The sequence below is a fragment of the Gymnoscopelus microlampas genome, assembly GCF_963454915.1.
Source record: "Gymnoscopelus microlampas genome assembly, chromosome: 10".
Classification (NCBI taxonomy): Eukaryota; Metazoa; Chordata; class Actinopteri; order Myctophiformes; family Myctophidae; genus Gymnoscopelus; species Gymnoscopelus microlampas.
This window is the reverse complement of record NC_139947.1, coordinates 17,352,595-17,375,416: the sequence shown is the minus strand read 5'-3', so window position 1 is coordinate 17,375,416 and position 22,822 is coordinate 17,352,595. Positions and strand designations below refer to the sequence as shown.

The following is a 22,822-nucleotide window of genomic DNA, read 5'->3' as shown; positions in this document are numbered from 1 at the left end:
TTGTTTAGATTCTATTTATATAATGAATATTGGTATTTTTATATTCTCAATACTATTCAGGATGTAACATAGTTTTGTTCTGCTGTGTATATAATTTGTATGACATTAAAGTTCAAAACAAAACAAAACACGTTTTTGTTTTAACCCCTGAAGCACTTACCCTACCTTTAAGCTAAAAGAGTCACGTGTTTGCGAGAGAATCAAGAGAATCACTTTATTTCACTTTAATTACTTACATAAAGAATATGAAGCAAATACCGTTCTCCTCAGCCTCACAGAGAGAGAGAGAGAGAGAGAGAGAGAGAGACGTTCCCAAACTTCCCATATTTTGCTCTGTACGCGCATGCCCAAACGGCTCGCCTTCTACTGCAGTGCGCACGCGCCGAGCTCGTATGGCGCCCACGCCTAGAGAATACACACACACACACACACACACACACAGCTAATCGGCTAGCAGCTACCTCTCTTCTTTACTGTTCTTTGCAAGGCATCCTGCAACAATTTTGCGGAAAAAAGTAAATTATTATTATTAGAGTTAGTTCAAAATAGTCTTTGCACTTTCGCGTTTGGCGTCCGTTACATCTACATAAACGTTCAGATTAAGTGCTTACCCCATGGCCACGGATCGGATGTTACAATTATGTTCGGCCCCTCTTAAACCATGGGTAAACAAGCTTTTAATGTAATTGAATTCAGTTGTGACCTGGGTTACATGTATATTGTCAACATCAAGAAGGAGGGAGAACTTAAAGCTGCCGCAATTAACATTCATAAGTGAGATGTAATGTTTTTGCGTTGTGCAATGATATTATTATTAACCCTGATGCAGTGGCTTGATGTGTGATGAGCTTTCAAACTGGTATTGCGGGTTCTCGTTTTTGTAAATACTAGGATTATCAAACAACACCCTCATCAGTTGATGTTTGAATGTGTATCATTGCACCCCTGTTGCTCAAATAATTAAGATATGGAATCATTTTAAAGGTAATGGACATCTACTATACGTATACGCAGGTAGCCTAGACTCTGTGTCTCCCCATAGGGAGCCACTATAACACCTCTGTTAGAGGGGACTCCTATGGGGAGACATAGGAGTCCTCCTATGGGGAGACATGTACCTGTCTCATTTTTCATGGCCGCATGTGCTCAGCTGTGCTGCTCATCCCACAAATGAAGGTTACACACACAAACACACACACCTACATCCATGTCAAATCAAAGTCCTTATTATTAAATTCATTATTCTATTCTTTCATTCCAGACCAGTCTGGGAAGTCCAGCTTGCAGGTGAAGATTAGTTCTCCAGTGCCAGCCAGGACTGTTTCTAGTAAGGCTCTCTCGCTCTCTCTCTCGCTCTCTCTCTCTCTCTCTCTCTCGTGTGTCATCATTCACAAATATTTAAAACTTTGTGTTTTTTGCCCCTCATTGCTACTTCCAAAAGCACATTTTGCCCATAACTGCACCATAAAATAACATGATTTTGTTTAAAAAAAAAATATCACAACACATCTCAAAATATGCTAGCAGTTTAATTGAAATATATTTTGATATGGATATTTTCTATGGTTAATTAGGTGGGAAAGTTCTCTAAAGAGTTTGCAGTGCCCCACAAATATGTAGATATATGTGGATATATTTGATAACAGGACGGGCCTACACTTCTCACCATAGTAGTCACTCTATTAAAACAATAAACATGATACTTCTGAACAGCGCTCTGGGAAACCATCTCTTCTCTCTGTGGTAGCACCAATCATCTGACTAACCTAGCCTCTACTACCTTTAACATAGAACCGACTGACTGTTAACATGACTGATATCAAGAGAGAGGGGGAACTTACAGCTGCCGTAATTAACAGTACAAGAATATAAACCCTGGTGCATCAAAATTATGATCAGGGATCAATATGAAGATGGACAATATTTGGGCTTCCATCATGCACAGGCAGCTATACAATCCAAGGTTCTACCAAAGTTCAACAACTTTTGAAGCTTGGGGATGTTATTTTGGGTCCTGCTCTGTTAACTCTGATATACATTGAATCTTTATCTACAACCCATGTCGCATCACATTTCTTTCTATTCCAGTCCAGTTTGTATAGTGTCCAGCCAGCAGGTGGAGATGTCTTCTCCAGTGAACTTCGCTGAAGTTGAAGTTGAAGACCACCTGGACGTACGTTTTTCTTTCTTTCTTAAACATTAAATTACGTTGTTTTTGTTACTATAAAATGTACAAATACAATAAAATGCTATGTAGTAGATAGATTTTGTCAACCTTCTTGCCATATTTATAAAACATGACAAACCTGTGTCTCTGGGGTAGAAAGGAGATTACATTTGGTTTGAAAGGAGTTGTTCTTTCTACAATTCAGAGAAAAATTGTATATTTTGGTTGAGTTTGAGTATTTAATCCGTCAACATTTTATGATCATTCATTATGCACTTAAGTGTCTAGAGCCTGCTGAGAAACTATCTGGCCACGTACATACACTTTAAAGGAGTAGTTCACACACACACACACACACACACACACACACACACACACACACACACACACACACACACACACACACACACACACACACACACACACACACACAGCCAATACTGCACACATGCGCACACACGAACACACGCACACACACACACACACTTGACGTCCGTATGTCCGTCCGTATGTTATGTCCGTCCGTTTGAGCACGGCATTTAAACAGCCATAACTCCAGTTCGCAGCATGCTACGGAGCACACATTTTGTACATGGACTAAAACCACCAATAGGGACGAACTGAAATTAATTAAGCCCCGCCCCCTCTGTCTTCCTATTGGCTGGGCTTTAAACAGCCAGAAGTCCAGTTTGCAGCATGCTACCAAATACAAATTTGGCATCTGGACTTAGACCACCAATAGGGACAAGCTTTAATTGCTGAAGCCCCGCCCCCTCTGTATTCTTATTGGCTGGGCTATAAACAGCCATAACTCCCATAACCCAAATTTGGTTTGTGGACTTAGACCACCAATAGGGACGAGCTGTCTTACTTAAGCCCCGCCCCTCCATCATCTTATTGGCTCGGATTTAAACTGCCATAATGCCAGTTTGCAATGTACTATAGGTCTCAAACTTGGTGGGTGGTCCCACAGACATCCTACTTCATCAAAAATGACCACTTCTGGTTTTACCAGGAAGTGCTTGTAGAGAACCGACCCTACCTCTCGAACACAAGGTTGCACAGACTTAAAATGTCTAAGACACACTTAAAGACACACTTAAAATGTCTAGTTCATATATAGCCCAATTAAATAAACTCATCAAAGGCACCGCTTCCTTCACACAGGGTGTGATTTTTACCAAGTCTGTGGCAGCGGCACTGGCGCCTCTACAATCTCAGGGAATGAAGATCCTGCCTCATCTGGACGATTTGCTGGTGTGCGCACCATCCCGGGGGCAGGCAGCCGAAGATACAGCACGGCTCCTGTCTCACGTGGCCCGCCTGGGTCTAAAGGTAAACACAGTAAAGAGCTGCCTAACGCCATCCCAGACCACCACATTCATTGGGCTTGCCCTGAGTACTACAAACATGACAGCATGTCCATCCCCCCGCCGGGTGGACGACATCCTGAAGCTCTTGCCCGCGTTCCGGAGAGGCAGACGGCTGCCGCTCCTCATGTTCCTCAGCCTCTTGGGCAGACTAACTTCCGTCGCAGCCGTTGTTCCGCTGGGTCTGCTGTCACTGCGCCCCCTGCAGAGGTGGCTGAACAGCTTTCACTTAGACCCCGAGCGTCACAGACACAGGAAAATAAGGGTGTCGAAACAGTGTCTCCTCGCCCTACGCCTATGGAGGGACAGGGCCTACTTATCAAGGGGTGTCCCTATGGGGTCTGTCCCATTCCGTAGGGAGACTGTGGCCACCGACGCCTGCCCCTTGGGCTGGGGCGCGGTGTGGCAGGGCAGAACGGCTCAAGGACGGTGGTCCACGGAAGACCGTGCCGACCACATAAATGTGCTGGAGCTGTGAGCGGTGCACCTGGCCCTACAGCATTTTCTGCCATTTCTAGGGGACAGGCACGTCCTGGTGCGGTCGGACAACACCTCGACCGTGTACCATATCAACCACCAGGGCGGGACCAAATCCGCTCGGCTGCTACGGGTGTCCACGGACCTCCTTACGCGGGCAGCCCCCCGTCTGACGAGCCTTCGGGCGATGTACATACCGGGAGACGTAGGGGTGTGCCGATACACTAATTTCACCAAACGATACGATACGATATTTGGCTCACAACTTCGATACGATTTCGATACGATACGCACTTTTTTTATTATGAAAATATATGGGGGAGAAAAAAAGCAAATGCAAACAAATAATTCTGTTTTTGCATTATTCAGACATGCAAACTTGTAGCTTTTCAGCTACAATAGCCGTTTTGAATCCAAATAGGGCAATAGTGTGACACCTGACCCGAAAAAAACAACAACATGTTGTCACCCTTTTCACCTTGGGGCTGTTTGCATGCCTGATTATAATGATTGTTTAAAAAAAAAAAAAAAAACTTTTTTTTTTCCCCCCAAAACAATATATTTTTTTTTTCCCCCAAAATGATACATATCGTCACGAAAACGTATCGTGATATATCGCGGGACGATATATCGGCACACCCCTACGGGAGAGCGAAACCACGTGGCAGGCTTAGGAATGTGGCATTCCTAAGCCAATAATTTGATTCCCGTCTCCTACCAGCTAATGTATCCGGTAGGAGACACAAAGTAGATTATTTGTGTCTCCTACCGGATACACACCCGGTCATCAAATTATTGGCTTAGGAATGCCACAAAAACAAAAATAAATCCATGAATTCAAGGCTTCATGGGGTGTGCAATTGATAGAAAATAAGTCATTTTTTGGGTGAACTCCTCCGTTAACTCTTCCCTGCCAACGACGTCTTTGGACATTTGTAAATCCAAAGCCCAGACCGCCAACGTCTTTGGACGTTTCTAGGGATTTTTTGTTCACTTCCTGGTTAACTTATATGGGAAAACGACTCCTTTTGCATGCATTTTTGGCGAGACATGCTATTTTCAACAGCCTATAAATAGCCAACGGGGGGTCGCGATGACCCCGTGATTAGCAACGATCAGGGGATCGATCATACTAGAGAAATTCTGTAATATATTTACAGAATTTGAATGTGCATACACTCTCATTCAAATTATTGCATATGGGAGTGTGGTTTCCCAGCATATACCACACCTGTTTCTTCGGTTGCCATTCAGAATTTGTCATGTCGTATTTGCCTGGGGCTGCTGCTGAAGCGTTTAACCACGGTTTTGAGGCATAAATTAGCTGAATGGATGAAAGAACCGCAAATGGAGCTGCATAGGAATCTATGGCCAGTGAAGTGTCTACTGATGAGTGACAAGTCAACCACGGACCAATCCAAGCGCTGGTTAAACTTTTGGATGTGCATGGCAGCTTTGGATGAAAATGACTTATGATCGTAAAATGAGGACCCGCCATACGATAAAGCCAGATCAGCTATAATGGCCATGTGTCCAATTCCTCTCTGCGCTAGGGGTACACCTCACAAATGAGGCTCTCAGTGATGGCAGTAGCAGGAAAGAGGAAAGGAGAGCCTGTGACAGGGGCCGGAACGCTGTTCCCAGGTTTCGCGTGGTGACACGGTGACAACACTCGAACCACTAGGCCTATCAGATTGGATCTGGGATGGCGTGGTACTAGCGGCTGCTGGAGGACCTGCAGTTGCCGCTGGGGGAAACCCTGTAGTTGCCGCTTGAAAAAACCTGCAGTTGCCGTAGACGAACCGGAAAATCCTGGACTTTTGCTGCTATTTTCAAGAGCGTTGATCCTGATGATAGATTGATGCTTTAAGTCTTAGCAGTGTAGACACAATGAAACGTTGTTACCTTTGCCGGACGATGACTCAGACGGAGTACTTTTATTCTTTTTGGCAGCAGCACTGGGACCAGCAGGGCGACCTGCCGTGCGTTTTTTTGCTGGGCCTTTGCCTTTATCAACATTCCCGGTGGTGAGTGTTGAAACTAGTTGTCCTTGGTCGTGATCGCCAGCACGGCTCGCACGTCGTAGTTTACGTCAGGTGTTATTAGTAAATGTACAATGTGGAGGCGTGACCAATGTCATTTTGCTATTGTGGGTGCGGTAATGTGTGCACAGGTGCTGCGTGTTGTAACGGCCCGGAGTTATGCATGGGTGTGTGTGGGCGTTACATTCAGCAAAGCAACGAGAGTGTGGCTGCCATTCCCTTTATGATTCAAAAACATCACATTGAAAGGAGGGATTATGTGACTGTGAGTAGGCTCATCACCCAGATGTCTGTGATTGTAGAGATTGTGACAATTAAAAGGGCCCAAGGGTCATGCCCATGGGTCAACTAAGGTATTTAGGTGTATGCCATAACGTTGCCATTAATGTACAATGCAGCACTCCACTGAACCCAAGACGGAGATGAATGGCAGTGCAATACATTGCAATGACATGATGCAAACGCCAGACACATCAGGTAATGTACAACTCAAATTCAACCTGTTTCACTCTGTACGTGTGTGTCTGCGCGTGTGTGTCTGACTCTGCGCTTATCTGTTGTCCCTCCTCCATTGAAGCATCGCGTTTGTCATTCCATGCGTAGCCATGTGCATGACATTTCTTACATTTCTACCTAATAACATATTCACTCAATCTAACAAAAAACACAACGACCAGCACATAGCCTACATTGGTTCTCTTCTTATTCACACATTTTTCCATCACATTGTGTTTCACACAACGCAGCCTAAATCCATTAGCACACTCATATGACTATGTCATTGTCCATAACTTCATGTACGTCACGAACAGCATAGTAGGTGTAGTGCAGCATACTACTTCCATTCAAACACAATCACCTTCAAAACACCAACGTAAGCATGGCCCAGCGCCCTTTATTGCAGCTTCCAGCCACTAGAGCTTTGTGTTGCTTTTTAGCGGTGCCAGCCGCTCTAAATTTGACCGTGTGTGTTGGTCCGTGCGAGTGCGGCAAAGATGCAACACATGCGCCACTTCAAGACATCCGCACACACACACACACACACACACACACACACACACACACACACACACAACCCAGCACTGCACACACGCGCGTAACATGCGGTCCTGCGAGGCGCACCATTGCAACACATGCACCACTTAAAGACATGCACACACAAGCCAGTACTGCACATGTGCTTGTGCTCGCGCGCACACACACACATAACATGTGGACCTGCGAGGCTAACCGTTGCAACAAATGTGCCACTTAAAGACATGCACACACACACACACACACACACACACACACACACACACACACACACACACACACACAGACACACACAGACACACGTAACATGCGGTCCTGCGAGGCGCACCGTTGCAACACATGTGCCACTTAAAGACATGCACACACACACACACAAGCCAGCACTGCACACGTGCGTGCATACACACACACACACACACACACACACACACACACACACACGTAACATGCAGACCTGCGAGGCGCACCGTTGCAACACATGCGCCACTTCAAGACACACACACACACACACACACACACACACACACACACACACACACACACACACACAAGCCAGCACTGAACACATGCAAGCCAGGACTGCATACGTGCGCACGCACGTGTGCGCACACACACGTAACATGCAGACCTGCGAAGCGCTGCACACGTGCAGTGCACGCGAGCAAGCTAGGACTGCACACGTGCGCGCGCAGGTGTGCACAGACCTGCGAGGCGCACCGTGAACACACACACAAGCAAGAAAACATGCGAGCCAGACCTGCACACGTGCATGCGCGCACACACACAGACACACACAGAACTCCCCACACTCCCCACCATGAATCACACACAGGTGCAAGATCTCTATGATGAGCTGAGGGGTTGCCTATGCCAGGTGTCAATCATTGTCAATTAAGAGTCAAGGCAGTCACAACAGTACCCTGCCTCCACCAGGCCTCACACTACAACAGCACCCACACCACAAAAATATTAGTTAAAGGAGACACACCATGAATTAAAAAAAATATTTGATATTTAATATCATATGGTGTATGTCCCTCAAACCATTTTCAAAAGGTTTGAGCCTAAATCAACACTCAGATATACTCATCCCAAGTCAATTCTCTCAGGCTTATAAAGCACTTTCAGCTGCAATACCAAAACGTCCTGTTGGGCAGAGGGGTGCTACTGAGCAGAATTGCTCAGTAGCACCCCTGTCAAAATACATGGGCAGAAAGTTTTGTGAGGTAAGCAAACTTGCCATTCTGAGATGGCCTGTTCAGACACGCCCATTCTCAAAATCTCTGAAATGAGAATGAATGACTGAATGTTAAAAAGAAAAAAAATTGGGGTACAAGAGACACTGGGGAGCCCAAAAAATACCAAAAAAAATAAAAAAAAGTGAAATTCATGGTGTGTCTCCTTTAAAGACAACAATTGTTTGCCACCACTTCCCTGTCTCTGTGTCTGCTTTTGGGTACCCACCCTGTCAGCTATGACAGATCACTTTTTGCCACTCACCTTGGAATGCATTTGGCCCCACTGCTATATACCTGCACCACCTAACACCTGGGTGTGATTTGCTTCCAGTGGCGCTGTTCAGTAGCCTTGAAATGAATTTACAGGGATTTAACATTGTTCCTCTAGTTCATATATAGCCCAATTAAATAAGCTCATCAAAGGCACCGCTTCCTTCACACAGGGTGTGATTTTTTTCCCCTTTTCTTTCCCATTAACCCACATAGGACTTACTACACTGCCAGCTTGACAATTACAACAACAACAACACCACCACCACACATTACATATTACATGTATATCATTGCTGCTCATTCAACAACCTCACATCCAACTCTCTTCACCTCACTTCTCAGCTCAACGGCTGGAGAAACAACGGCACAGAACAGCTCACACACGCTCATTGGACACGGCAGAGGCCACAGGTAACTACTCATCTTTTCGCATTACCCCTGTAAAACATACAATTCACTAAACTGACATATTCACAAGAACAACATCCACACCACAACACCACCAAATATGACATATTCCATGTCTACCATTGCTGTTCCTTCAAGTACCACACATCCAACTACCTTCCCTTCTCAGCTCAACACTTAACAGCTCAGCGCCAGACAGCGGCACAGAGACGCTCTTTGGAGACGTCAGAGGCCACATGTATCTACCCATGTTTTCCCATTAACCCTGTCACACATAGGATTTACTACACTGCCAGCGTGCCAATTACAACAACAACACCACCACCACCACCACACATTACATATTACATGTATATCAATGCTGTTCATTCAAAAACCTCACATCCAACTCTCTTCACTTCGTTTCTCAGCTCAACAGCTGCAGAAACAACGGCAGAGAACAGCACACGCGTGTGTGTGTGTGTGTGTGTGTGTGTGTGTGTGTGTGTGTGTCTCTCTCTGCTTATGTGCTTCTCATTTCAAACAGCAATGGAAGCAACACACCTTCAGGTGCATTACATTCTGCCTGCACGTGTGTATGCAATTCTCTGTCGAGACACACACCACTAACGTCATTCCTCTGCTCAGTGCAGCCTCCAGAAGCACCCACCACACATAACTCCTGACCAGTGTTGGTTTATATTACTTAGGAGAGTAATATGTTGCTTATTACTTATTACTCCTTTGAAAAGTAATAATATTATATTACTTATTACTTGGAATCAATGGTAATATATTATATATTACTTTATATTACTTTCCCCGCGCCCCCCGCAAAAGAAAAGACGTGTACAGTTTTTAGCCTTTTAGAACTGAATCCAATTTAATGGAACAATAGAACATTGGTTCTCAAAGTGGGGTCCGGGGACCCCCAGGGGTACCTGAGGGGGTTCCAGGGGGTCCCCAGCAAAATGGAGGATAGTTAGGAACCAAATGGACCCTTGTGGGTCTGTAACTCTGAGAGTGTACAAATGGAAATGGACGGGTCCATTTGGTTCCATTTGTACACTCTCAGAGTTAAATTAACATTGATTTTACAATCCTCTCATTCATCCTCTGGTGTTTCGGTCAGCGTAACATTCTTGTGCATTGTTTCGATATGCTTCAACAGGTTAGACGTTGTATTTTTTGCTGTGGAAAGTATTTTTCTGCCCACGCAAAGTTTACAACGGACATTAATATTCTTGGGATCTTTGACACCCACATATTCAAAATAATGTCGATATTTCCAGCCGTGAAAAGTGTAAACACCATCCGCTGCCATGCTGTCAGTGTTTGTGTTGGTGTGTAGTGTGTTCTTCTTTCTGTGTGTTACCCGGCGCCGCTCGCATATGTTAAACCCTGAAACAGGGGAAATCTCAGTAAGAATGTAGACACAGTGTTTGTTCTCTGTCAGCAGCATTGAGAATCTTTACTTTCAATTTAGTTCAGAAATATTTACATAGTCACAATAATGTTCCTTTTTCCAACTTAACACATTTCTTTTCACAGGTAGGTACACTGGTAAAGATAATAACATTTATCTTCTTTTCACAGGTTACACTCAGTCAGGTAAACATTCAGGTATCATTGTATTCCCATTTATCTTTTCTTTTTCAACAGGTCAAACTCAACAGGTAACTATAGAGGTAAATAAACATCTCTTTTTCAATAACCATGAATTTAATCATATTAAAGTGCAAAAACACTGTAAACACAAACAATCATTTTCTCTTGACTTTATAATACTGCTTGGTGCTTTATTCTCTTGGAGAATGAACATAACTGCATGTAAGTTACCCACACACCCATTAGCAATCTTGTACACTGCATGTATCATGGCTACCTGCTCTATTGTGCAATCATGGCCACCTGCTGCATTCTGCAGTGAATCAATGCATAATCCAATCCATTAAACTAATGCTTTTAAAACACTCAATATTCGGTCACAAAGTTACTCAAACCATAAACAAAACATCATGATAACACTTTCAAACATTCATGAGCAGAAATGCCCGTTTTGTACCTGAAACAGGGGAAATCTCAGTAAGAATGTAGACACAGTGTTTGTTCTCTGTCAGCAGCATTGAGAATGACGCAACAGGCCCACATTCCCACAGATCCCCTGCTCCCTGCAGACGTGACCAATCGATTACCAACACCAAAACTGTGAACTAGTAGAAACTAGTAGATAACAGATTCAGTGATCTCTTTTGTCTCTGTTCACCTTTTAACTTTTTAATCACTTTCACATGACTTGTTTACATTTATTTAATGTCACAAAACGGTTTCAGCAAGATTTATTTGCTTTTAAATGTATACTTATGAACTTTAACTTATTCATTTATTTAATGAATTGTCTTGACTGGATCACACTGGATCACTATTATATCACTATCACACACTCCCCTGCAATATTAGATGTCGTCCCGACATCACATCTCCATTTGTATGGAACGGTCCAAAACCTAGTTTAGGTCTAGTATCCCTGCATAAAGAAGGGTTGGTACATCTGGAATGGGTTTGGCCATATTGCCATGGGTTGAACTTGGGGCTGATACCGATAAAGCACTTCATTGGCATGTGCTGCACTATAGCATGCTGGGGTACCAAGTTGGTCATATGTAAAGATTCTAGGGGCTTGTCTTTCTCTCCTTGGCCTGTCATGTACTTGTCCTCCCTCATCTTCGCTTGAACTTTGACATGGGGATATGGGGTTTTCATACTGGGCTTGTTCAACTGGTTGTACATCATCATTCTGATTTTCATCTTCCAACAGCACATAGTCATCCTGTGTCTCAGACTCATCTGTGTTTGTTACAGGTCTTTCTCCAACCATTTGCTCGTCAGCATTCAACACAGGTGTCCCCTGGTCAATGTCCTCTTGGGTGTCACTGTCGACATGCTCCATGACCCTTTCTGCATTGGGCACTTGAGGCTGCACCATCGGCTCATAGCAATACCCCCATTCATCTTCGTCACATTCCTCTTCCTGGCTTACATTTTCTGCGACTGTTTTTGTCTTTCTTTCCTTTTCCTTAGGTGTTGCCTTTGGCTGGACTTCCAACGGTAAGCACACACGGTAGCAACAAATTGCGATGCAAGACTCTCACTCTTCCTTTTCCCTGCTCAGGTTTGATTTCGTAGACTGGGATGTCATTTCCAACCTGGCGGATCACAACATGGATGTGCTCTTCCCAATGATTGCGAAGCTTTCCAGTGCCTCCTCTTGGTGTCATGTTTCTGACCAGGACACGATCACCGGGATGCAACAATGAGCTTCTCACTTTTTCGTCATAGTGTCTTTTACTTCTGTCTGTTGACGTCTTTGTATTCTCTCGCACTATTTCATATGCTTCCTGCATTTCTCTTTTCCATTTCTCCATGTATGTTCGATGGTCTGCTTTTCCTGTCTCAGAGGTAAGACCAAACAGGAGGTCAATGGGTAACCTTGGGGACCTTCCGAATAGAAGGTAAAAAGGGGAGAAACCTGTGACCTCGCATCGTGTGCAGTTATACGCATATATTAACTTGTTCAGGGATTCTTTCCAGTTTGTCTTCTGCTCATCATTAAGTGTCTTTAGCATTTGCAGCAATGTTCGGTTAAAGCGTTCGACTTGCCCGTTTCCCTGCGGGTGATAGGGTGTCGTTCGCGATCCTGCCACGCCACAGTTCTTTTTCAGCTGGGCGAACAGCTGATTCTCAAATTCGCCACCTCGATCATGGTGTATGCGAGCCGGCATCCCATACTTAAGGGCATAATCGTTGAATATTCGATCAGCAACTGTTTTGGCAGACTTGTTGGTGGTGGCATAAGCCTGTGCAAAACGAGTAAAGTGATCAACAATTACTAATATATATTCGTAACCGCCTTTACATTTGTCCAAGTGGAGGAAATCTATCGACACAAGTTCAAACGGCTGTGTGGTGACAATACTGGTTAGAGGTGCCCGTGTTTCTCTGCATGGTCTCTTTTGTTTCAGGCACAGACAAGTTCTAGCCACATAATGTTCAATTTCTTTTTGCATGTAGGGCCAAAAGAATCTGTCTCTGATCAGCGATGTTGTTCGATCAATGCCTTGGTGGCCCATATCATCGTGCAACTCTTTCAGTACCGTGGCCTTATATTTCTCAGGCAGTACAAGCTGTGTTTTGTTTGATGTTTTTCTGCGGAGAATGCCATTGTCATCAATATGAAGTCTTTCCCATTCACGCAGTAGACACTTGCTTGGCTTACTGAGGGCATGTCCCGGTGGCTTGCTGTCCCTCACTTTGCACTGCATTATTGGACCAATACTCTCATCATCTTGTTGCGCTTGCTGAATCTTTTTAATTGAGAATGGTTTGTGCGTATCTTCACTCAGTGCTGTGCATTGGAGATCGGTAAGTATCGGGCAGACCCATGGTGAGTTGTAGTCTTGAATCTCAACAGCTTGGTTTGTTGCAGCCACACAATCTGATGTCAACTCTTCCGTACACTGTTCCATCACCTTCTCCATATTCACAGGCATTCTCGACAGACTGTCGGCATCCACATTTTCTTTCCCTGGGCGATATCTGATGGTAAAATGAAAGTCAGCGAGCTCTGCTACCCATCTATATCCTGTTGCATTGAGCTTGGCACTTGACAGGACATAAGTGAGTGGATTATTATCAGTGAACACAGTGAAAGTTGGCGCGTAATACAGGTAATCTCTAAATTTTTCAGTGATTGCCCACTTCAAGGCAAGGAATTCTAACTTTCCTGAATGTAAATGATAATTCCGTTCAGCAGTGTTCAGTGTTCGGGAGCCGTACGCTATCACACGGAGTTTACCATCTTGTTGTTGGTATAGAACTGCCCCGAGGCCTTGATTTGACGCATCGGTATGGAGGACAAATGGCAGTGAGAAGTCTGGGAAAGCGAGGACAGGTGGCTCAACCAGACAAGCGATTAGCCGTTCCAATATGGCTTGATGTTCTTCAGTCCAGACAATTGGTTTGCTTGATGGCACTCCTTTATTCTTCCTTGTAACCTGCCTTGTGTTTGTCTTAAATTGCGACGCAAGTAGTAGCTTAGTAGGCCCATAACAGTTCGTAACTCTCCTACGTTACTTGGTCTCTTATCTTTCAAGGCTGTTACAGCAATGGTGTCAGCTGGATCGACTTTACTACCTTCGGCTGAAACAACTCTTCCCAGATAGCGGACCTCGCGTTTAAACAACACACACTTGCTGGGTTTTAGTTTGATCCCATATTTCCTCAACAGCCGAAGCACTCTTCTGACATGATTTACATAATCCTCAAATGACTGGCTGTACACAAGTGTGTCATCCAGATAGGGGATACAGATGTTGTCTCGCACGTCTTCCAAACACTCCTCCATACAGCGCTGAAACACTGCGGGTGCATTCATCAACCCGAATGGGATCCTTATCCATTCGTACAGACCCCATGGAGTCACAAATGCAGTCAACGGCCTACTGTCTTCATCCACAAAGCCCTGATGGTAGGCCTTTCCTTGGTCTAGTAATGAAAACCACGAGTTGCCTCCAAGACTGTCAAGGATGTCCTGCACTCGTGGAATTGGTTGTCTATCAGGGTGGGTCTTTTTATTTAGTTCCCTGTAATCTATGCAAAGGCGTAGGCTTCCATCTTTTTTTCTTACACAGACAACCGGTGAGGCATAAGGTGAGTTGGATTTCTTCACCCATCCTTGTGCAATCAGATTGTGCAGGTAGTCTTTCATTTCTTTATATAACGGCTTTGGCACTGACAGGTAAGTACGCGCTACAGGCTCCATATCTTTCAATGATATGCTCAACTTCAATTTCCCGATACATCCAATGTCATCATCTGATTCAGAGAAAGAGGAGCGTTCTTCATGAAGCATATTCTGTATTACTTCTCGTTCATGCTCACCCAGGTGGCTGAGGTCAATTGGTGGACTCCATTGAGTGTCAGTAACTGGCTCACCCTCTGCATTCACTTGACTCACTGATACTGGCGGTTGGTGTTTGGGTTTCTCTAAAACAGTAGCTGGATAAACAGCCTGAATCTGCTGTAAGGTGCCCACAACAGTTCTTCCAGACAACTCAATATCATGATCAGTGGGGTTTTGAACATCAAGAACAATGTAAGGTGGAGCACCACTTCTGAGGGTTACCAAAGTCTCACAAAACTCTAGGCCTTCAGCCCACTGAGGATTTATATCAGGCTCAAATACAAGTGTGGTAAATTTCTTCAATGGCCATGTCTGTGCTTTACAGTCAATCTGAACAGAGGTGCGTTTTGGGACAGTTACTTTCTCTTTTGTTGTCCTCACAACATAGTTACATGACTGTTCTGCAGTCACCAGATCAATGAATGCTGTGACATTTTCTCTCTCAAGACTTGGGAAAGCCGCTCTCAATGTCTCATGCAAATGTCCTCTTTTCATAGTATCAATTCGTTCTGTAGCACTAGTTTTTATTATTTGCTCAATGACATTAAAGCCTAGGATGGGCTGTGAAAGACATCCGCCTTTCATTACTAGCATGGGGACAACAAGTTCTGTGGGGTCAGTTCCCTCTGCGGCTAATCCAAAAGTGACCTCAATGAAACCCTTATACGGCATGCTCTCTCCATTAGCAGCTGTGATCTCCAAATCATCAGGGGCGTCCAGTAGTTCAGACACATCTCTTAATCTTTCATGGGGCAAATATCTGCTTTTCCACTTTTCATCGACAATACAAACTTGGGAGCCTGTATCCCATAATGCTCTGGTTTTATGGCCTTGTATGTAACATTCAACTATACAGCGTTTTCCAACCAGACTAACAAGACGAGGACGGCTGTCCGCTTTCTCTGTGCAGGTAGCATTTACTTTTGGGTGAGCATGCTGGTTGCACCGTTTTCTATGTCTTGGCCAATGCTCAACTTGACAGGTTTTTGAACAGTAAGTGTCATTTTTACATGATGCACACCTCATAAATCTTTGGTCTTTCCCAGGGGCTCCACAGTTTGAGCAATGTTGTTGGGACATTATATTGTTGCCAGTTACTCCCAGTCCCGTGGGGGTAACCCCTACCCATTTAAAGGACCCTCTTTGTCTTGTCTGGTTCCTCTCGCCCTGCAGCCTGCGGCGAAATGTTCACTACTACCACATCTGTAGCAGTGGGTGCAATATTCATTTCCACTTTCCTGGCAGCCAATACATTTGTTCTGACGGGCCCGATTCGGGGTCTGAAATTGCTGTGGCAAGAACCTTTGCTGATACTGCGCTCTCTCTTCTCTTCGTCCTGGGGTAGGCCAATAGCGTTGTGGGGGATACTGAAACTGGGGAGGGGGAATGCATTCTTGCGCTACGGGAGAGGCCAAATACTGTGCTTGTGCTGGGTTAGGCTGGCGGATTGACTCTTTGATTTGTGCAACTTCAGCACCTATGTTTTTCAATAATGCCATGTCAGAACGCATTTCTTTTAGTTGGTTTAGTACATCAGGATGAGTTTTGTTGGTGGGCTCTGAATTTGGGTTTTTTATTTTTTTATCTGTGGAGGTGTCATCAGACTGGACTGTGTGCACAGTGGTTGGCCGCTGTTGGGTAAGTAGTTTCTTTTTATTCTGTCTTTCTGTTTCATTTGCGCATGCAATGTTTAGTTTTTCAAGGAGCAGCTCATCACTAGTTTTTGTTTGTTGCAGGTAAGGTTGGAGGTCACTTTTAATGCTATCATTTTGCAGGCCTGTGAGGACGGTATGGAGAAACATGCTCTGTACAAGGACAGGATCATATTTTAGACCAGACTCTGCTTCCTGTGAAGCAAAGAGTATTTTTTGTCTTAAATCTAGGGCACGGATAAGGAAGTTTTGTGGCGTTTCCTTATTACTTTGGACCTCTGACGTGAGCTGTTTATACAGTTCTGTTGCTCCCTTTTCTTGGTAATGGGACCTGAGAATTCGCCTCAAAGTCGGTAGTGTGAGGTTGTTTTTTCCCTCCAGGTAGCTACGTAACTGTAGGCCTGGTGCAATTGCCCTGATCACTGCATCAACTATTTCAATTTCAGGAAATCCCTTGTTGATACCTTGCTCAATTTGGTGGGCTAGACTGGAGAATGTAAGTTTATCTTTTTGCCCCGGTTCCCCAATCTGGCCTGATATTTTGAATTCTCTGTTCCACTGTAATGACAGACGGGGTTGGGGGGCAGAGGCAAGGTCCTGCTTAACAATATTATCTCCCCCGCCCACTGAATTTTTGTCTCCACTGGTTTGGTTTGATTTCTCCTGTAGTGATAATGCTAATGCCAATTGTAGTGTCTCTACCTCTTTTTGCAACCTCTCAGTTTCTGAGAGTTGAACGACCTGCTCTTGCACCAAACCTGCCTCTTTTCCATCAGAGGCTTTTTGTTTTTGTTCACTTGTTTGAACAACCTGTTGTAACTCAGCAATTTTATCTTGCAGCCTAAGTAGCTCTGCCATACCCTGGTCCTCAAGTTTAAGTAACTCTTCTCTCTCTAAGTGTCTTGTGACATGGGAGATGAGAGAAGAACGACTTTTCCCTTTTACATCTTCAAGTGTTAAACCAGCAATCATTAGAAAATCACAAACTTCAATCAAAGCATCTCTTTTCAATGTGTATAGAGCACCACCAATTTCTAGGATCAAATCCTCTCGTGCTGAGGAATCCCTTTCTTTGTCTGAATCAGACATCTCAGTCTCGGCCCTGTGGAGAATGTTAGTGCGATAAGGTACCTTTACTTCGTAGAATAGGCCACACAGTTGTGAGTTTCACTGTGATGCAGAAGCTTCTCTACACAATAGGCAACACAGTTGGTTGACCCGTCGATGTCTGTGGTGCAGAATCTTCTCCCCACAGAATAGGCAACACAGTTCTTTGACACGTGGACAGCCACGTGGTGCAGAACCTCTTTGTAGAAACGGCCAAACAGTTCTTTGACACACGGACGTTGGAGCGGTGCAGCACCTTCTTGCAGACTCGGCAACACAACTCTCTGACACGTGGACGTCAGCGTGGTGCAGCAGTTGTTTTTTTTTCAGAATAGACAACACAGTTTATGGACCCGTGGACGTCAGTGTGGTGATGAACCTTCTCTTTGCAGAGTAGACGCAGCTTTCCTGGCACCAGTGGTTGACCTCAGATTGCATGCAAGTCTCTCTACGCAGTTGTTGAACCACCACGCACTATCGTCCACCCTGGTTGTAGGTTGTTGATGAAAAAGAGCTGAATGTTGGTCGGGGACGTCTATCTGGGACAGCTGGTCCTCGCCACATTCTTCTCGCTGGGGCCTCCATATGTTAAACCCTGAAACAGGGGAAATCTCAGTAAGAATGTAGACACAGTGTTTGTTCTCTGTCAGCAGCATTGAGAATCTTTACTTTCAATTTAGTTCAGAAATATTTACATAGTCACAATAATGTTCCTTTTTCCAACTTAACACATTTCTTTTCACAGGTAGGTACACTGGTAAAGATAATAACATTTATCTTCTTTTCACAGGTTACACTCAGTCAGGTAAACATTCAGGTATCATTGTATTCCCATTTATCTTTTCTTTTTCAACAGGTCAAACTCAACAGGTAACTATAGAGGTAAATAAACATCTCTTTTTCAATAACCATGAATTTAATCATATTAAAGTGCAAAAACACTGTAAACACAAACAATCATTTTCTATTGACTTTATAATACTGCTTGGTGCTTTATTCTCTTGGAGAATGAACATAACTGCATGTAAGTTACCCACACACCCATTAGCAATCTTGTACACTGCATGTATCATGGCTACCTGCTCTATTGTGCAATCATGGCCACCTGCTGCATTCTGCAGTGAATCAATGCATAATCCAATCCATTAAACTAATGCTTTTAAAACACTCAATATTCGGTCACAAAGTTACTCAAACCATAAACAAAACATCATGATAACACTTTCAAACATTCATGAGCAGAAATGCCCGTTTTGTACCTGAAACAGGGGAAATCTCAGTAAGAATGTAGACACAGTGTTTGTTCTCTGTCAGCAGCATTGAGAATGACGCAACAGGCCCACATTCCCACAGATCCCCTGCTCCCTGCAGACGTGACCAATCGATTACCAACACCAAAACTGTGAACTAGTAGAAACTAGTAGATAACAGATTCAGTGATCTCTTTTGTCTCTGTTCACCTTTTAACTTTTTAATCACTTTCACATGACTTGTTTACATTTATTTAATGTCACAAAACGGTTTCAGCAAGATTGATTTGCTTTTAAATGTATACTTATGAACTTTAACTTATTCATTTATTTAATGAATTGTCTTGACTGGATCACACTGGATCACTATTATATCACTATCACACATACGGGTCATGCGCTACGTCATAACTGTGCGCAGGCTGCGTGCTAAAAAGAATAGATCTGCAAGCTATATAGCATCTCTGTTGAAGTAGGTTGATAGCTTGTAGATCTACTCTATTTTTGCATGCTGCTACAGCTTGCCTCTACGAGAGACGGAGAGAGTACATGAATGAATGAGAAAAAAAATGACGCTCGTCATCAGTAACGAGTAACGAGGCCTTTTTTGACCGAGTAATATGGTATTATATTACTGTAATATATTATTTTTAATTCGTTACTGCACAACACTGCTCCTGACATATATTCCCTTCTCAGCCCAACCTCTTCAAACAACGCCACAGACAAAGCAAACACAGACAGAGACAAAGAAAAAACGGCAGACATGGCGACAGAAACGTTCATTGGAGACGGCAGAGGCCAGAGGTAACTACTTCACTCCATCAACACACAAACACCACCACACATTAGCTCTTACATTTCTTACATGGAGCACCACTGCCCATTCAACTACCTCACATCCACCTCTCTTCGCTTCACAGCTCAACGGTTGGAGAAACGGCGGCAGACATGGGCACAGAGACGCTCTTTGGAGACGGCAGAGGCCACAGGTATCTACTCACGTTTTCAAACAACGAGAGAGAGAGAGAGAGAGAGAGAGAGAGACAATAGATTGATGGGAGAGAGAGACAATAGATTGATGGGAAAGAGAGACAATAGATTGATGGGAGAGAGAAAGAGAGACAATAGATTGATGGGAGAGAGAGATGGAAACAGAATAAGATGTATATCATTGCTGCTCATTCAACAACCTCAGATCCAACTCTCTTCTCTTCACAGCTCAACGGCTGGAGAAACAGCGGCAGACAGCGGTACAGAGACGCTCTTTGGAGACGTCAGAGGCCACAGGTATCTACTCACGTTTTCACATTAACCCTGTCACACATAGGACTTACTACACTGCCAGCTTGACTATTACAACAACAACAACACCACCACCACACATTACATATTACATGTATATCATTGCTGCTCATTCAACAACCTCACACATTCAACACCACCACACATTAGCTCTTACATTTCTTACATGGAGCACCACTGCCCATTCAACTACCTCACATCCACCTCTCTTCGCTTCACAGCTCAACGGTTGGAGAAACGGCGGCAGACATGGGCACAGAGACGCTCTTTGGAGACGGCAGAGGCCACAGGTATCTACCAGGGTTCCCGCGGGTCCTTAAAAAGTCTTAAAAAGTCTTAAAAAAAATATCGGGAATTTAAGGTCTTAATTTGTCTTAAATTTGACCGTAGGTATTAAATTTGAAGTTGATGTTTTTAAGGCTCATGGGAAAATGAAAGCCATAAACATCTGTGCGTATTCTAGTGTTCAGTTTTCCATAAAGATGTATCGGTAAGCTCCATCTCTCTCCCATTGAGTTGAGAGATTTTGAGAGAGACGCACGCACTGTATTATTCCATAGGCAATAGCCCCGCCCTCCCCTGTTTCACTCCGTCTCTCATTCACCCTGCTGTAGCTGATGAGCATGTCTCGTTTGCCCGGCCGTCTGCTCTGCTGGATGTTGCTCGTTAATTCATTTGCTCCAGGTGTCTGTGTAAGCTCAGAAGCCCATCTAAGTGGGCATTGGGCAAAATCATAGCCTCTGCGACCGTTTTGTTTCACAAAGATGGCAGTAGTTGAGTGCTGTTTGGCAGTACTTGTTGCTACAGAGCATGCTAACGAGTGCTACGTGCTAACAACGAACGGATGTCACCGGTTACAATTTGGAATCGAAACGAGGAACGCTTTCCCCTCAGCTGTCATCAGGCAACAGAGTTTCAAGTGATAGGAAAAATGTTTGACTGATCAGAAGTAAATCAACTTGGATGCTGTTGTACACACACACACACACACACACACACACACACACACACACACACACACACACACACACAGTGCAGTGATTCTCAAAGTGGACCCCCAGGAAGTTCCAGGGGGTCCCCAGCTAAATTATAGATAGTTAGGAACCAAATGGACCCTTATGGGTCTGTAACTCTAGTGCAGGGGATTTGGCGGACCCCCTGTAGTAACTCTGAGGATCCCCTAGGGGTCCCGGACCCCCTGTTGAAGACCCCTGCTCTAGTGTACAAATGGAACCATTGTACAATATAAATTGGGGTCCCAGTGCTATAAATGCCATTAGGGGTCCGTAGTCTAATGCATGTCAAACTGGGGGTCCTTGAAGTTAAAATAGTTGAGAATCACTGCTAGAGTCGTAAACATCTTCTCTTATATGGAGGTCCTTGGCTTATCTTTTCAAATGGGGGTCTGCGGGCTAATAAGTGTGAATTTGGGGGTCCTTGACATGAAAAAGTTTGAAAACCACTGGTGTAGGACACACACACACACACACACACACACACACACACACACACTCAAGCAACCTAATGCTTGAGACACACTAATTTTATTGATTTTTAAAGGCCTGATCTAGAAAAATACAAATGTCTATTTTAAAAAGGGTGATGTTTATTTTATATCACCAGCCAGAGATAAGACGAGAATCAATCTCTAATAGGCTTATACAGTAAACAACACACTCACAGCCTTTGATAAACAAAATATATATACTGTATGCCCATAACCGCTCTATGAGCTTGTAGATCTATTTTTTGGAAAAATCGTGGGTCTTTGAATATGTATATACAGTATATATATTTTTAAACTCAAATCTTTGCTTCTGGGGGATTCTACATGTGTTCTAAATCCTAACAGTGTTTTGAAAAACCTTATGTTGCTATCAGTGGTTATCAAAAATTATGTATTTGGCCGTGGACCCCATCTCAAAATGTTTAGTTCCAGGGACCCCCAGAAGTTGTAACAGAGTTAAAGATGTTCGCTTTAAAAATATATATATTCAAAGATTTGCAAACTTTTTCACGATTATTCAAAAATGGCAGATCTACTAGCTCACAGCACGGCGCTATGAGGTTGTATATCTGCTATTTTATAATAGCCAAAGAAATCTTACAATGACACACAGACAGGGCCGGTGTGTCCATACAGGCGACCTAGGCGGCCGCTTAGAGCGGCAGTTTTGAGAGACGGGAAAAAATAATGATAATAAATCGGTAAAATCAGAATTAAGTAACATAACCCTAACCTAACCCTAAAACCGAAATAAAGTAGCCAAAAACGTATCATAATCCGCCCAAAACCCGGAAAAGTTTGCGCGCGCACTTTGCCCCCGCATGCGCGCATCAGAGGAATCTCGCCTAGAGCGCTGATCAGCCTAGAACCGGCGCTGCACACAGATGCGTTCCCGGTCTTAATGGGTTAATAGAAGTTTTACCACCCGCTGGCCCGCACTCCCATTAGCCAATTTCAATAGGAAGACATTGTTGTGACATTTATTTGGGTCTTAAATTACATTTGTTGAGGTCTTAAAAAGGTCTTAAAAAGTCTTAAATTTGACTTTCC

At 44.0% G+C, this 22,822-nt stretch overlaps 1 protein-coding gene across 1 annotated transcript; it reads left to right on the top strand.

Annotated features, from left to right (window-relative positions):
* Window positions 1-1,258: 1,258 nt before the first annotated feature.
* LOC311054110 (uncharacterized protein) lies at window positions 1,259-20,935 on the top strand (the record flags this gene model as incomplete). Its single annotated transcript, XM_084069990.1, has 8 exons — window positions 1,259-1,327; window positions 2,089-2,173; window positions 6,455-6,533; window positions 19,660-19,767; window positions 19,884-19,952; window positions 20,182-20,250; window positions 20,487-20,555; window positions 20,880-20,935. Exons 2-8 carry the CDS (start codon window positions 2,123-2,125, stop codon window positions 20,933-20,935), a joined length of 501 nt encoding a protein of 166 aa, XP_083926116.1. The 5' UTR covers window positions 1,259-1,327; window positions 2,089-2,122.
* Window positions 20,936-22,822: the final 1,887 nt, after the last annotated feature.